Here is a 15543-nt window from a genome sequence, read left to right on the forward strand (position 1 = left end):
TCTTTCACCACTTCAATGACGTTTAATTTAAAACCAGCTTCATATTTTCTTCTGATCGAATGCTCCATTGTAGATAAGGGATGCTCTTACAATAAAAGTGTATGAGGTAGTGAGATACAAAAAACACAAAACAGTGCAAATGTCACTTCGGAATAGTTTGGGTTTTACTGTGTGGTCACGTGGGCACAAAACGTAGAAAAAAAAGGCAACGTGCTCCATGGTTACTCTCTCAGGTATGGAAGCATATTAGTGCCACGGAGAAGAAAAAAAAATACGGACACATTAAAGAAAAATTAAGTATATGTCGAGAATAAAGTCGAAGAGAGGAAGAAGCATGTACCAAGTAACATGGGTCAGGGAACACTTAACACAAAGCATTTAATTTTGCTACATTACTTATGATGGGGTTTGAGAAAATCTAGTAAATTAAACATTGATTTTACAATGACGTTTACGACGTTTTACTTTAATAACAAAATAAACTACGAGAATAAAGTCAACATATCGACTTTAATCACAACGTAAACGTTGAGCATAAAGTAGAAATGTCGAGAATAAAGTTAACATGTCAACTTTATTCTCGAAATGCTCTTTTTTTTTCTTCAATGTGCCCGTATTTTTTTTTCTTCTCCATGGCCCTAATATGCTTCCGTACTCAGGTGGGCGTTAGCATATCATAATCTCTTGACGTTTTCCGCATTCGACTTATACGACCTACATTATAAAATACGGGAAACTATACGGTAAAATCAAGCCCCAACTTATCTGCGGGACAACTTAAATGCAAGTATATATTGTATATTAAGGGAAGCAACTGTGGCCTGGGAGGGAATCCCTGAGGCCCCGAAACCTACTAGTGAAGACCCGAGTTCAAATGATTTTTTTTATTTTCACAAATACCTTTACCAGGCATTTTCAGTCAGTTCAGCACAGCACAATATAAAACAATACGCTCTGAACCTTCCCTTTTCTCTCCTTCCAATCCTTCATGTAGAGCCGTCTTAAGAGCATCATAGGCCCCCGGGCAAAGTAACGCACTGAGGACCTGTTTTGATAGTAAAGTAGAAACATACATGGGCATAAGAAACATGGGCCCCTGTCCTCCTGGGGCACCCCAGCCGGTGCCCATTGCCCAGATGACTCTGCAGGCTCCATGGCAGGCCTTGTCCACCTTCTCCCGTCACCAGCTCCCTGGATGAGGCAGGCTGGACCTGGGATTCGATGCCAGGACACTGCGCTGTGCTGACCTTATATTATATGATATTATATTAGTTTCTATTCCACAAATCTCCTTTATTCCTGTTTTATTGAAAAGCTACACCGTTTCTTCTTGAGAACACATGGATTTGAGAGACAGCAAATGGGCACTTCTGTTTTACAATAAAAACAGCAAACTCCTTGCATTCCTTCCCCTGAGGTAGGATGATTTGGGATTCTTGGACCCCGAGATGTTTCAATTTTATCTTCGTAAAAGCAGATACTTTCCCCTGCAGTCTCTTTTTCATTTCTGGCACTTGTACTTCAGTAAATGGAATCTTAAATAAACAGGACAGCGGTGAGGGAAACAGTCAAGGCTCAGCTGCCTTTTTTTAAGCTTCCAGAGTTTAGGTTGCCCCAGCCTTTAAACTAAAATCCATGAACTACAAATGTTTGGGAAATGTGCTTTTAATTCACATGTGGGTTTTATTAATTTTTATTTATTAAATTTTTTTGCATCATAGATGTCAGGGTTTGAGTTTGGAGCATAACAGGTTAACACATAGAGCAACAGTTTCAGCTGTTCTCCTTTCTGAAATGGGGAACAGGCATTCTACTCGAAATCCTCCATCCAAGACAGAAACGCACCCATCTAGAGATTACAGTCAGCCTAATCCTCGCATTCCCACCTTTGTGAAAGTGTCCAGCGAGTCTTCTTTGAACACTGATGGGAAAAGCCTTCTTTTCTGTGGAAATTGAAAGAGAACCTCTCAGGTGCATCTCGAGCCTGGGTGCGGCGGGACCACCCGCCTTTTCTGGGTGGGTATAGATGGTTAATGAATGCATGTGATGATGTCCAAAATACCTGTTGCTGCTGATTTTCTTTTCTAAAAACTGACACTGATTATACAGAATCTGAAGACATTGACATGAGCAAGACAATGAAATGTGTGTAAGAGCAGAAGAGCAAAGAATAGACACGGGGGAACTGAAACAGGCTAATGACAAAAATCTGTGAATGTTGCAATTGATGAATAGAACATCCTACTAGTGTTTGCACATATTTACATAACACCTTGCAATGTGTGTGATGTTAGCAGAATAGCTACTGTATAATCCTTATTGGGTAACAAGAAATATCAAATAGAGTCTGATTTGGATAAGCTTTGGAAGGACCACCATAACTGCACAGAGTTTCGCCTGCTATATATACAGCATGTACACAGTGACAGGGAAACACACTTTTTAAAACTACAATTTTTGGCTGCTGCTCTTTTATGGCTGCCTTTTGTATTGTTTTGCAAGACCCTCTGTTTTGAGGGGGTATGCAAGATTTGTTTTTGGACATTTTATAAAGGAAAATATTGAAGGGTCTGGAACTGAGAAGGATACAGTCTTCAGGTGACCACAGACTGTCTGAAGCGATGGAAATACTTGGATATGTCAGCTATAACAGTAGCCTGTCACAAGTGTGTGCATGGAGGCAGTTTAAGGGTTCAGGTGATGGGAATTCTCCACCAATCTAGAGAGTGGCGCTGTGTGATAACGCTTACTCTTCTCCTCTCTCTACAGACCAGGAGACTGACCGCTTTCTGCCAATGATGTCACTTCCTGTGCCCGCCCACTTGGACCCACCTCTTTCTGCCCGGCAGCCATATAACTGAAAGAAGTGCCATCTTGGACAGTCTGATTAGGACACTGGTCTGAAATGACTCGATTTTGCATTTACACGCAATTCATTTTGACAACAACTCAAGTATATAGGGTTTGCCTGCGGGGTTCCCAACACTCTCCTACTGTCTCTTTTTGGTCTTATTATAAGCCTCATGAGAGGCATGAAGGGGACACAGACATAGTAATTAAAGAGAAACTTTGTACTTTTAGGCTACAACAAGGACAACAATCTAACAGTAACAACAATAACAATAAGAATTATTTCTAGAACTTGTCAAATTGAGCAATCATGGGAGAAGGGCCATGATAAGGGAGCTGACCAAGAATCCTGATGGTGTCTGGCTGAACACTATACAAATCAAAGATAGATGTGAAAGGTACTATATAATAGATAGATAGATAGATAGATAGATAGATAGATAGATAGATAGATAGATAGATAGATAGATAGATAGATAGATAGATAGATAGATAGATAGATAGATGTGAAAAGCACTATATAATAGATAGATAGATAGATAGATAGATAGATAGATAGATAGATAGATAGATAGATGTGAAAGGCACTATATAATAGATAGATAGATAGATAGATAGATGTGAAAGGCACTATATAATAGATAGATAGATAGATAGATAGATAGATAGATAGATAGATAGATAGATAGATAGATAGATAGATGTGAAAAGCACTATATAATAGATAGATAGATAGATAGATAGATAGATAGATAGATAGATAGATAGATAGATAGATAGATAGATAGATAGATAGATAGATAGATAGATAGATAGATAGATAGATAGATAGATAGATAGATAGATAGATAGATAGATAGAGCAAAGCTCAAGTAATATAAAAACAACAACTCCCCAAATGTCTTTGGATAATGATGAGAGAGCTGTAGCTGTCTAATAACTGATACATAGGTGAGAGTAAAATGGATGAAGGTGGAGTGGTGGCTCTGAGGCTAGGGATCTGCACTGGCAATTGTAAGGTTGCTGGATTGAATACCGTAAATGCCAAAAAGGGACTCTGCTCTGTTGGGTCCTTGAGTAAGGCCCTTAACCTATATATATATATATATATATATATATATATATATATATATATATATATATATATATATATATATATATATATATATATATATATATATATATATATATATATATATATACTGTATTCACCATATACAAAATAAAGAAAACCTCTGATTTGACCATTAAAGACACAGCAAGGCACTTTACAGGTGTATTGATGTTGGTATAAAGGAGCCCCCCTAGTATTTCTTGACACACTTCAGTTGAATTATTCATTGGCTGAAAGTCCTCTGTGTTAGTGGATCCCAGAGAGGATGTGCAGCATTGCTCATAATGGTACTCAGTTTTGTTTTAATTCTCTCCTCCACTACTACCTCCAGGGGGTCCAGAGTGTGTCCCATAACTGAAACTGAAACTTTGACATCGCTTGTGGTGGGCCTCACTTGAAGTGAGGTTACCAGTGCAGCAAAGGAGCAGTCTACAATTGTCCTTTTGTTAACCTTGTAGCATCATGCATTGTGACTGGGATTCCCATTCATCTCACTGCCCCATCCAGCATGAACTCATTCTGGCAGGGCAAGGTGTGACCTTCTATCCCAGCAGGTAGGACAGTCCACCCAACATAGCAACATGTGCAAAAAAAAATATATATATATATATATAGGGGTCTGTGCACGGTAAGTAGATCTGGATGGTCTCCATCATACTGGCTCATTTAGAGATGACAATGAACTTAATGTTTTTGTGAAAATTATAATAGCCAGGAGGTCTTCCTGCAGAACCCAGAATACCTTCTGAATGCTCTGAAATTGTAGGGTGAGTCTTTAAAGCAGTCTATGTTTGATGACTTCAGATATTTGCGAGTTAGCATACATACACATTTCTTTTAACGTCGGGGCTAAGTTGCCATTGCATGTATTGGGCATTTCTGTTCTTCGCCTTTGCAATGATCCTCAATATCCGTCCATGGTTTGCCTGGAATTTATTCTTGCCACCCAACTCCAGACGAGGTGTCAGTCCATCACAGGGTATAATTACTGGCACATCCGAATTCTTCGCGATGCCAGTTTAATAACGGCCGATTAGCCTAACAAGCAGGAGGAATGGAAAGGTCAGTCTGTGGCGGCGCTGTTGTCACAGACACACGACTGCGGTATTAGCGCTGCTGTGTCTTTAAATCCCACATGTCACTTCCGGATTTCCTGGTTTTTGTGATGTTGTTTGCAAACAATCAGTCCGGGGTGCTCGTGGTTTGACAGCGTATATGCCGTATCTGTCGGCGGTCGGCTGCTCCCTGAAGTGCACCATTTATTTGTCCGGCACAGTTTTCTTTTTTCTTTACTGACACTTCTCCCAGCGGTGTCATCAGCTTCTTGAAACTCATTACGATCCCAGTTGTGCTCGCTTCGTGTTCAGCTTGCTTTGTGTCGGGACACAATAGACCAGGCGAGGAGAGCCACTGTTGGCGATCAGACATAAAAAAGTGCCCAAGGAAACGTACGAAATTAAGACGTTTGAAATTGTTTGATACGTGAAGAGATCAAAGAAGCTCGACTTTAACCGTGTTTTGTAATTGAATTTTTTTTTTATAGACGTAAGAAGTCAGAAAGAATGGCCCCGAAGAAACGACTGATCACGGACACTTTCAAAGTGGTCAAAAAGGCGAAAATCGAGGAGGTGAAAGAAGGAAAGGTGGTCAAGCCTGGTGAGGATGCCTTTTTTTTAATTCCAGCATTTTGACATTGCTATAAAATACCGCAATCGCAGCTTGTTTAACTTGCTTTATGTATGGAATACTATTGCACTCTGTTGTCTGCGATCCTCAAATTCACAGCGCGACTGCGGATTGGCTCGTGGATGTGACGTTTGGGTAACCCTTTAGTTTAGGGACTGCAAAAATGCATCAATTACTTGTTTACTTTTGTGCAATGAGACCTTAACAATGGCTTCTGTTGTTCTTTATAACACTTAGAAAACATCAATTGATAGATTATTCATGTCTGTGCAGCGTGGACGATGGCAAAATGACTTAATATGAAGGATTCAACAACAACATTTATTTCTATAGCACATTTTCATTCAAACAATATAGGTCAAAGTGCTTTACATTATGAAGAAAAGAGAAATAAAAGACAAAATAAATAATTAAAATTAGGGAACACTAATTAACAGAATAAAAGTAAGGTCCGATGGCCAGGGAGGACAGAAAAAACAAATAAACTCCATACGGCTGGAGGGAAAATAAAAAAAATCTGCAGGGGGTCCGAGGCCACGAGACCACCCAGCCTCCTCTAGGCATTCTACCTAACATAAATGACCTCACAATCAGTCCTCATTGTATTCAGGGATCTCATTCTAGAACCTGATGATGACGGTCACGTGGACTTCTGGCCTTTAATCCATCAATGTAAGAACATAACGGTGCTTTGATTAGGTGGTGGTGCACACAAATATATTAAAATCACATGAAATAATCCAAACATTTTTTTCAGTATATACCTGTTCGGGTGACAGAGCATGCGCCACATCAGTTATACAGGAGGAAAACACCCTGTCCAATATCATTACAGCATCAGCTATCATAAAATAGTTTTTTTATTACCCAGGGGAAATAATAACGTAACATGTATATACAGTAAGTCATTGTCCAACCCGCTATATCCTAGCACAGGTTCACGGGTGTCTGCTGGAGTCGATCTCAGCCAGCGCAAGGCAGGAACAAATCCCAGCCAACACAGGGCATAAGGCAGGAACCAATCCTGGGCAGGGTGCCAGCCCACCGCAGGGCACACACTAGGGGCAATTTAGTATCGCCAATGCGCCTAACCTGCATGTCTTTGGACTGTGGGAGGAAACCAACGCAGACACGGGGAGAACATGCAGACTCCACGCAGGGAGGACCTAAGAAGTGAACCCAGGTCTCCTTATTGCGAGGTAGCAGTGCTACCCACTACACCACCGTGCCGCCAAATGTATATACACTGTGTGCACAATTATTAGGCAAGTGAGTATTTTGACCATATCATCATTTTTTAATGCGTATATTCCAACTCCAAGCTGTATTAACTTGAATGCTTATTGGATTTAAGCACGTCAGGTGATGTGTATTTGTGTAATGAGGGAGGGTGTGGCCTAAGGAGATCAACACCCTATATCAAGGTGTGCAGAATTATTAGGCAGCTAGTTTTCCTCAGGCAAAATGGGCCAAAAAAGAGATTTAACTGACTCTGAAAAGTCAAAAATTGTAAAAAGTCTTTCAGAGGGATGCAGCACTTTTGGAATTGCTAAGATATTGGTGTGTGATCACAGAACCATCAAACATTTTGTTGCAAATAGTCAACAGGGTCGCAAGAAACGTGTTGAGAACAAAAGACACAAATTAGCTGCCAAAGATTTGAGAAGAATCAAACGTGAAGCTACCAGGAACCCATTATCCTCCAGTACTTTCATATTCCAGAGCTGCAACCTACCTGGAGTGCCCAGAAGTACAAGGTGTTCAGTGTTTAAAGACATGGCCAAGGTAAGGAGGGCTGAAACCCAACCACCACTGAACAAGAAACATAAGTTGAAACATCAAAACTGGGCCAAGAAATATCTGAAGACAGATTTTTTTCAAAGGTTTTATGGACCCGATGAGATGAGAGTGACTCTTGATGGAGCAGATGGATGGACCTGTGGATCAGTAATGGGCACAGAGCTCCACTCCAACGTGGAGGTGGGGTACTGGTATGAGCTGGTATTTTTAAAGATGAGCTAGTTGGACCTTTTGCATTGAAGATGAACTCAAAATCAACTCCCAAACCTACTGCCAGTTTTTCGAAGACACTTTCTTCAAACAGTGATACAGGAAGAAGACCATGATTTTTATGCAGGCCAATGCTCCATCACTTGCATCGAAGTTCTCCACTGCGTGGCCAGCCAGTAAAGGCCTTAAAGATGAAGGAATAATGACATGGCCCCCCTTCCTCATCTGACCTAAACCCTATCGAGAACTTGTGGGCACTTCTTAAACGCTAGATTTACGGGGGAGAAAAACAATCCACCTCTCTGAAGAGTGTCTGGGAGGCTGTAGTCACTGCTCCACAAAAAGCTGATCGTCAACAGATCAAGAAACTGACAGACTCCATGAATGGAAAGGCTTATGACTGTTATTGGAAAGAAGGGTGGCTATATTGGTCATTGATTGATTGATTGATTTTTTTAAATGTCAGAGATGTTTATTTGTAAAATTTGAGGTGTTTGTTTATTATTCTCACTATAACAGATGAAAAGAAACAAGTGAGATGGGAAAATTTTCATTTTTCCTTTAGTTGCATAATAAATCTGCACACTAATAGTTGCCTAATAATTGTGCGCACATATGTATTCCCCTGATGATGTTCACACTCACATTTCCGTTGTGAAACATTCAGGTTTCAGGTTTATTAACATTTTGGATTGACTGATAGCACTGTGTTTGTTCCATATTCAAATTAATCCTCAAAAATACAACTTGCCTAATAATTCTGCACTCCCTGTACAGTAGAAAGAAAAAAAAAAAGGTAAGTGTTAATGTCATGCTGGAGAAAAATAAATAATAAAAAATGAGGGTACGCTCCTGAATATAATGGTTCTCTGATGGCCCTTGTCTGGGTCGTGCAGTTCCTCATAGCTCCATTGATTGTCAATGAACCATTTCATTCTGGAAATGGTTCTATACATATAAAATGTTTTTTTTGGGCTTTGAAAATGTTCCTTATATATCTTTCTATTATAAAAAAAAAATCTTGGAAGGAGAAAAGACGTGATTTTCTCGGAGAGACTCTTATACGTCCCGCGAGAAAGAGATTTAACCATGCCCGGGGCTGGAAATAAAAGACAAAGAGTAAATGACAAAGTAGAATGTCATAAAGAATTCAAAAATGTTGGCACGGTACACATGCAGAGAAGGTTATAGATAATGGAATTACGAAAATGTGAAAGTGTCAAAAAAAAGATAGGAAAGATCACATTAGTGCAAACAAATGGAAATTATTACTCTGTGAAGTAACGGAACAGCGAAAAGATATCGAATATGTTGTTTCGAGTTAAAGTTTAAGTCAGAGACTTGTAGATCGTCTAATTGGTGTTGCCAGCAAGAATGAAAAAATTCTAAAAATGTTGGCGTGGAATGAAGTCCCGTGAGACGGAGACTTTTAACATGAGATTCTTTCAAGTCACACCCTACTTACAACTATTTTCAAACAAGACCACGGTCATCTAACCTCAGTCACGTGAATGCTTTTGGCAGACACACTTCTTGCGCTCTCAGCTCTTATAAATTTTATCAGGACAATAATTTTATATGTTCTATAGGGTGGTCCAGATCTAATTATACAAATTTCATTATGCTATAACTTAAGTTTATTACATAGAAAATCACCCGAAAAATTCCGGACCATCGAGAAGCGTGCGAACTGACGACATGAAGAATCGTCTTGGCGCCAAACTGGAATCGTCCCCGCATAAATCAAAGTCATCCAGATGATCTGGATCTGCATAATTAGATCTGGACCACCCTGTAGATGACATGTCAACAACTAAGCGAAGAAGAAAGAGCATGGACAAACATTCGAAAAAGTCATTTTATTTATTAAAGAGAAAGAAATGATATTCATTCACAGGCAGTTATACGTTATGTTGTCATGATGTCAGTCCAAACACAGAATCAAAATGCAATGCAATCTTGAAGAAAAGTTAATTCCAAATATTGTTTTTACAAAAGTAAAAGTGAAAATAATGCATATCTAACAATTCCCATGTATATTGTATATCCGGTTAACCGGGTGAGCGAAACGAGCAGGGGGCAGAGCCCCCTAGTGGAAAAATAAAAAAAACCTTCAATGTCTTCAATGGCTGCCTAGCAGGGTATTGATAGATCAACAGAGCCTGAGCTTGGCCTGTGCTGTGATGTGCAGCAAGTGTCCATCATGAAGCTATTGGATTTGTATTAATCTGTTGGCCCTTTTCATGGTTATCTATGGAGCCTGATGTGGAAGTATTTCTGCACCCTTCATGTGCAAGGTTCTTGGGGAACCACAAATGGCTGTGCTCTGAAGGACCACATTTTTTTTTTTAAATGGTAGAGACCCAGCATTTTGCCTTTATTGACTCCCTCAGTGTCCCAAAAATCGTAATGTCGTAATCGTAATCGAGATGTGTATTTTTATGCAATGTCCTTCAGTTGTTAATATGATGTCAAGACACTTTACAGCTACACAGCTGGAGTTCAGCTGTTTACATATTTATGAAAGGTGAAGTGCCGGCAGGCTATCTGATCTGCTTTGTCACCCCTCGTGATTTCTGAAGTGGGTGTCAGTTATCATTAGAACGGCAGAACAGGCCATTCAGCCCAGGAAAGCTCACCAGTCCTATCCAACTGCTTCATCCAAAACAACATCAACTTGAGTTTTGAAGGTCCTTAAAGTTCTAATGTCTACCACACCACTTAGTACCTTATTCCACGTGTCTGTGTGAAGAAAAACTGCTAACGTTTGAGTGAATTTTACCCTTAACAAGTTTTAATTTGTGTCCCCGTGTTTGTGTTGAACTCATTTAAAAGTAACGGCCTCATTCCACTCTACTAATTCCTTTTAATAATTTTAAACACGTCAATCAATCATGTCACCTCTTAATCCCCATTTGCTTAAAAAGGTTCAACTCCTTTAATCTTTGCTCATAACTCATCCCCTGCAGTCCTGGAATCGGCTTAGTCAGTCACTCTTCTATGGACATATACTAGCGCTGCTCCATCTTTTCTGGAATCTTAACACCTGGCGAAGTTAGAATGCTTTAATTGATAATTTTGTTTAATGGATTTCTGTATGTCAGGAGGCACAGGAGTACAGCAGTTAACATTGATTTTTTTTTTTTTACAGTATTTGTACCTATGCAGGATGCTGCAGTTTGTGAAGTTTGGCTGGGCACCATCTTGGGAGTCAGTTTTTTCTTTCATTGGTCAGTTCAGTAATAGAATGTTAGGTTAATTCATGAGCCTAAAATGAACTACTGTGCGCGTGTCCTTTCATTAGATATTAGATTAGATGTAGTTCATTAAGGTGAAATTCAAATGTATACTGCAGAAAAACAATGAAACACAAAGATAACTAAAGGACAATATAAAGCAACATATAATGCGAAAAAATTTAATACGAAAATATATTGTAGTACTAGTGTGCTCTGCCCCCTTCTCGCTTCGGTTGCCAACCCCCGGGTGGGCGCAATGCACTAGCCCAGGGGTCCTCAATCACGGTGGTCCTGGAGAGCCGCAATGGCTGCAGGTTTTTGCTCCAACCCAGTTGCTTAATAAAAAGCACTTATTGCTAAAGTAACAAATTGCTTCACTTTAGTGATTTTGAGCCCTTATTGCTTAATTTTGTCTTAAACAGCTAGTTTAATTGCTCCTTATTATCAATAACATGCAAATGACAAGAGAGAGCAGCATTTCTCCATTTAGCTTATTTACATTTACACCTGTGTGTATTTATCTGCACTAATGGGTTTAATTAAATACTTGGAAGAAAAACGAAGAGAAAAAAGTGAAGGACTGAGAATTACTCGTCCATTTTAGCCTTCAAATCATTTGCATGATAGAAAGGGAAAGAAAATCTAGGATATGAGAATGACTTGACATAGCAGAGTTCATTTAATTTCATAGCTTGTTAGTGCTTTATTGGCAAGAATTGCTTTCTAATTAAGCAACCAGGTCAAAACAAAAACCTGCAGCCACTGCGGCTCTCCAGGACTGGGATTGAGGACCCCTGGACTAGCCACTTCATAGATCTGCTGCTCGTGTATGGGGAGCGGATGTACAATTTAAACAGATTGTTATTTTCATGGGAATTGTTACATATGCATAATAGACCTAACTATTTTACATTACAGCGAGTAATTAACCGTAGTAAAAAATAGTAAAACATAATAAATTGAAAGAAAATTATGCTTCATGTTGCGTTAGAGGTATTCGTTGTGTTATACGTTTTCGTTCTGTTTGGGTTTGAAATTAACATGCAAATACTTTTTAAACTTATTCCGGCCAGGAAAGGAAGCAAAAACCGGAAGGAAGAGATGGATGGACAGCCCCTATAGAAGTAGAGAGATCACTAGGAAACTATTATTCCCCCAATATGCTAGATGGCAGCAGTCCCAGATATCCCCACCCAGTGGGAAGCCAGGAGGGCATGCTGGGAAATGTAGTCTGGCAGGGCATCCCTGCTGGGTTCACGGGGTGCCGCAAGAGAGTGTTCATGGGAAACAAGTTCCATACTCTAATAATGGACTTCTTCGCCCTGGCACCGGAAGTGCTCCTGGGTCTGTAATAAAAGGGGCCGCACTCCCTTATTTAGGCGAGTCAGAGCTGGGTGGAAGAGAGGCAACAATTGACTGGAGGAGGGCAAGTGCGGTGGTTAGAGATTTATTGTAGAAACGGAGAAACCAGTGTTTTGTGCATATGTAACACTTTTTGGATGTATTTAAAATAAAACCTTTGTTTATTCTGATAAAGGACTGTGTTTTTGTAATCATGTCGGAGTTTGGGCAGGCAGATGCCCGGGTGCCCATCACAACTTTTACTGTAAAACTTCAGTAAAAACAATATTTGGAATTAACTTTTCATCAATATCGCTTTGAATTTTGATTCTGTGTTTGGAGTTACATCTTGACAATGCAACTTATAACTGCCCGTGAGTGAATATCGTTTCTTTCACTCTAATAAATACATCGACTTTTTCGAATGTTTGTCCCTGTGATTTGTTAATTGTCATAGCAAAAGCTATTGTAACGGGAAACTGTAAACGTTTTAATACGAATGGCATATTTAGATCTCCTTTGGTGTCGAATGTTATCCGCGGAAGATGTACTACATTACCTTTCTTCCATCCACCCATTTTCCAACCCGCTGAATCCAAACACAGGGTCACGGGCGTCTGCTGGAGCCAATCCCAGCCAACACAGGGCACAAGGCAGGAACCAGTCCCGGGCAGGGTGCCAACCCACTGCAGGACACACACAAACACACCCACACACCAAGCACACACTAGGGCCAATTTAGAATCACCAATCCACCTAACCTGCATGTCTCTGGACTGTGGGAGGAAACCGGAGTGCCCGGAGGAAACCAACGCAGACATGGGGAGAACATGCAAACTCCACGCAGGGAGTACGCGGGAAGCGAACCTGGGTCTCCAAACTGCGAGGTATTACCTTTCTTGTTGCCTGTTAAAATTTGACATGTCAGAATTGTTGAACCAATTTTAAATACAACTAATCTTGTCCTATTGCATAGTTCATCACTCAGACATAAATTACGCAATAACATTATAATACATCCTTCTTTCAACAGTAATTTGTGTGGTGGAAGACCAGACGGTGATGACAGTTCATTCTATCTATCTATCTATCTATCTATCTATCTATCTATCTATCTATCTATCTATCTATCTATCTATCTATCTATCTATCTACAGTAAATTTAGAAAGCATTTGGACCCCTTCACTTTCTGCACATTTTATTGTATCGTAGGTTTAATGTTAAATGGATAAATTTGCCACTTTTGCCCATCAGTCTATCCTCAATAACCCATAATGATGAAGCAAAAGCATATTTTTCACAAAGGTTTGCAAATTTATTTGAAATCAAATACTGAAATCTCGCAGCCATGTAAGATTTAGACCCTTAATTCAGTATTTTGTAAAAGACCCTTTGATTGCAACTTTAGCTTTGAGCCTCTTTGGTGAGTCTCTTCATGTTTTGCGTACTTGGATTTGGGCAGTTGATCCCATTCTTCCTGGCAGGTCCTTGCAAACTCCCTTAGATTGGACGACATATGTGAAGCCTATGTCATATGTGTTTTCAGTCATTTTAATATTTAGTGTGAGCTGAGGTACTTTCCGAAATGATGTGACAACCCTAGAGTGGATGGAGATCATTTTCATTTAAAAACGACATAGTAGTGTGGATGTAGATAGAGATAGATAGATAGATAGATACTTTATTAATCCCCAAGGGGAAATTCACATACTCCAGCAGCAGCATACTGATAAAAAAACAATATTAAATTAGAGTGATAAAAATGAAGGCATAACAGACAGACAATAACTTTTTTCTAATGTTAATGTTTACCCCCTCGGGTGGAATTGAAGATTCGCATACTGTGGTGGAGGAACGATCTCCTCAGTCTGTCAATGGAGCAGGACTTCTGTCGCTGAAGCTGCTCCTCTGTCTGGAGATGATCCTGTTCAGTGGATTCTCCATGACTGACAGGAGGCTGCTCAGCGCCCGTCGCTCTGCCACGGATGTCAAACTGTCCAGCTCCGTGCCTACAATAGAGCCTGCCTTCCTCACCAGTTTGTCCAGGCGTGAGGCGTCTCTCTTCTTTATGTTGCCTCCCCAGCACACCACCACGTAGAAGAGGGCGCTCACCACAGCCGTCTGATAGAACATCTGCAGCATCTTATTGCAGATGTTGAAGGATGCCAGGCTTCTAAGGAAGTATAGTCAGCTCTGACCTTTCTTGCACAGAGAATCAGTATTGGCAGTCCAGTCCAATGTAGGCTGATCTGCTAGGGTATTGTGAGTGTCAACTGGATTTAGTGTGTTTGAAAATGTTATGCATGTCAGATAAGATTTGAATAATCAGACCCTTCTAGCCCCTGCTTACTGTTCTCTAAATAATTGTAACAACACATAACCTGTTGCTCTTTGATCTGATTACACTGCAGACAGTCACCTTCTTTGACTAATTTGCTGTTGTTTTATTACAGACCCTGAACAGGAGCCAGAGCTGGTTCCTGTTCCTCAAAGACAGTTGGACCTAGACCTCCTCAAGCAGTTTGATTTGAACTGGGAATTTGGACCCTGTTTAGGTAATGTTATTGTTCAACCAGGGTTATTGCCCTGGTTTAAGTTCCTTTTTCTTACTTTTTTCATATCTCTTGTTATTTCCATTTTTGAATTGCCTTTATGTAAACTAATGTTTTTCTTTTTTAGTTCTTTTTGTTTAATTATTTAATTTGTCAAGTATTGTGTTTTTATTGTCTTTGCATTCATTTCTTGTGCTTTGTGGGTGGAACCCCAGGAGGTGGAGCCACCCAGACATCACTGCTAAGGAAGCCGGCCTCAGTCTTAGTATTACAGGCTGAGGAGTAGGTCCTTCAGTGGTTCAGTGTCTGTTGAAAAGTGCATTTATATGTAAGTATTGTATTTTTCTGTTTTCTGGATTTTCTGCTTTTGTCTTTGGATTTTTTATCTGTGGGTTGACTTGTTAGCCATCCCCTTTTGTCTCATTTTTGCCTGTTTGTCTTTTTCTGTTCTTACTTTATTAAATTCCAATAAATTCCTCCATGTATAAAGATTCTGCATTTGCCTTGTCCTTCCAAGCCAGAAGTTTCATTGTTTCCTCTCCCTTGAAAGCAATTTTTGCATATTTTTGTGTTTTGGGGAAATTTCAAGTGTATTTTCGAACTTTGAAAGGCAAGCCACATCTTGGGCCTGTATAGGCCGAAGCCTACCTGTTGTATGGGGGAAGGCTGCCTGGGGCAAGGCCTGTGTCTAGGCAGGCCAGTAAATATCCTGGCCTACTTTGTGGATATTTTGGAGGTTTTCACCTTTTT

At 40.0% G+C, this 15543-nt stretch overlaps 1 protein-coding gene across 2 annotated transcripts in view; it reads left to right on the top strand.

Annotated features, from left to right (window-relative positions):
- Positions 1–5107: 5107 nt before the first annotated feature.
- The window catches only part of pold4 (DNA polymerase delta 4, accessory subunit), a 42302-nt gene continuing 31866 nt past the window's right edge, over positions 5108–15543 (top strand). Inside the window, exons 1-3 of one of the 2 annotated variants that reach the window (XM_039767543.1) lie at positions 5108–5412; positions 5508–5620; positions 14695–14796. In XM_039767543.1, coding sequence (XP_039623477.1) covers positions 5527–5620; positions 14695–14796 — 196 coding nt within the window. In that variant the 5' untranslated portion in view covers positions 5108–5412; positions 5508–5526. Of the gene's footprint in view, positions 5413–5507; positions 5621–10811; positions 10891–14694; positions 14797–15543 lie in introns of those variants that run through there. The other variant, XM_039767544.1, reaches the window with a different exon arrangement.

Source organism: Polypterus senegalus, chromosome 10 (genome assembly GCF_016835505.1).
Source record: "Polypterus senegalus isolate Bchr_013 chromosome 10, ASM1683550v1, whole genome shotgun sequence".
NCBI classification, from domain to species: Eukaryota; Metazoa; Chordata; class Cladistia; order Polypteriformes; family Polypteridae; genus Polypterus; species Polypterus senegalus.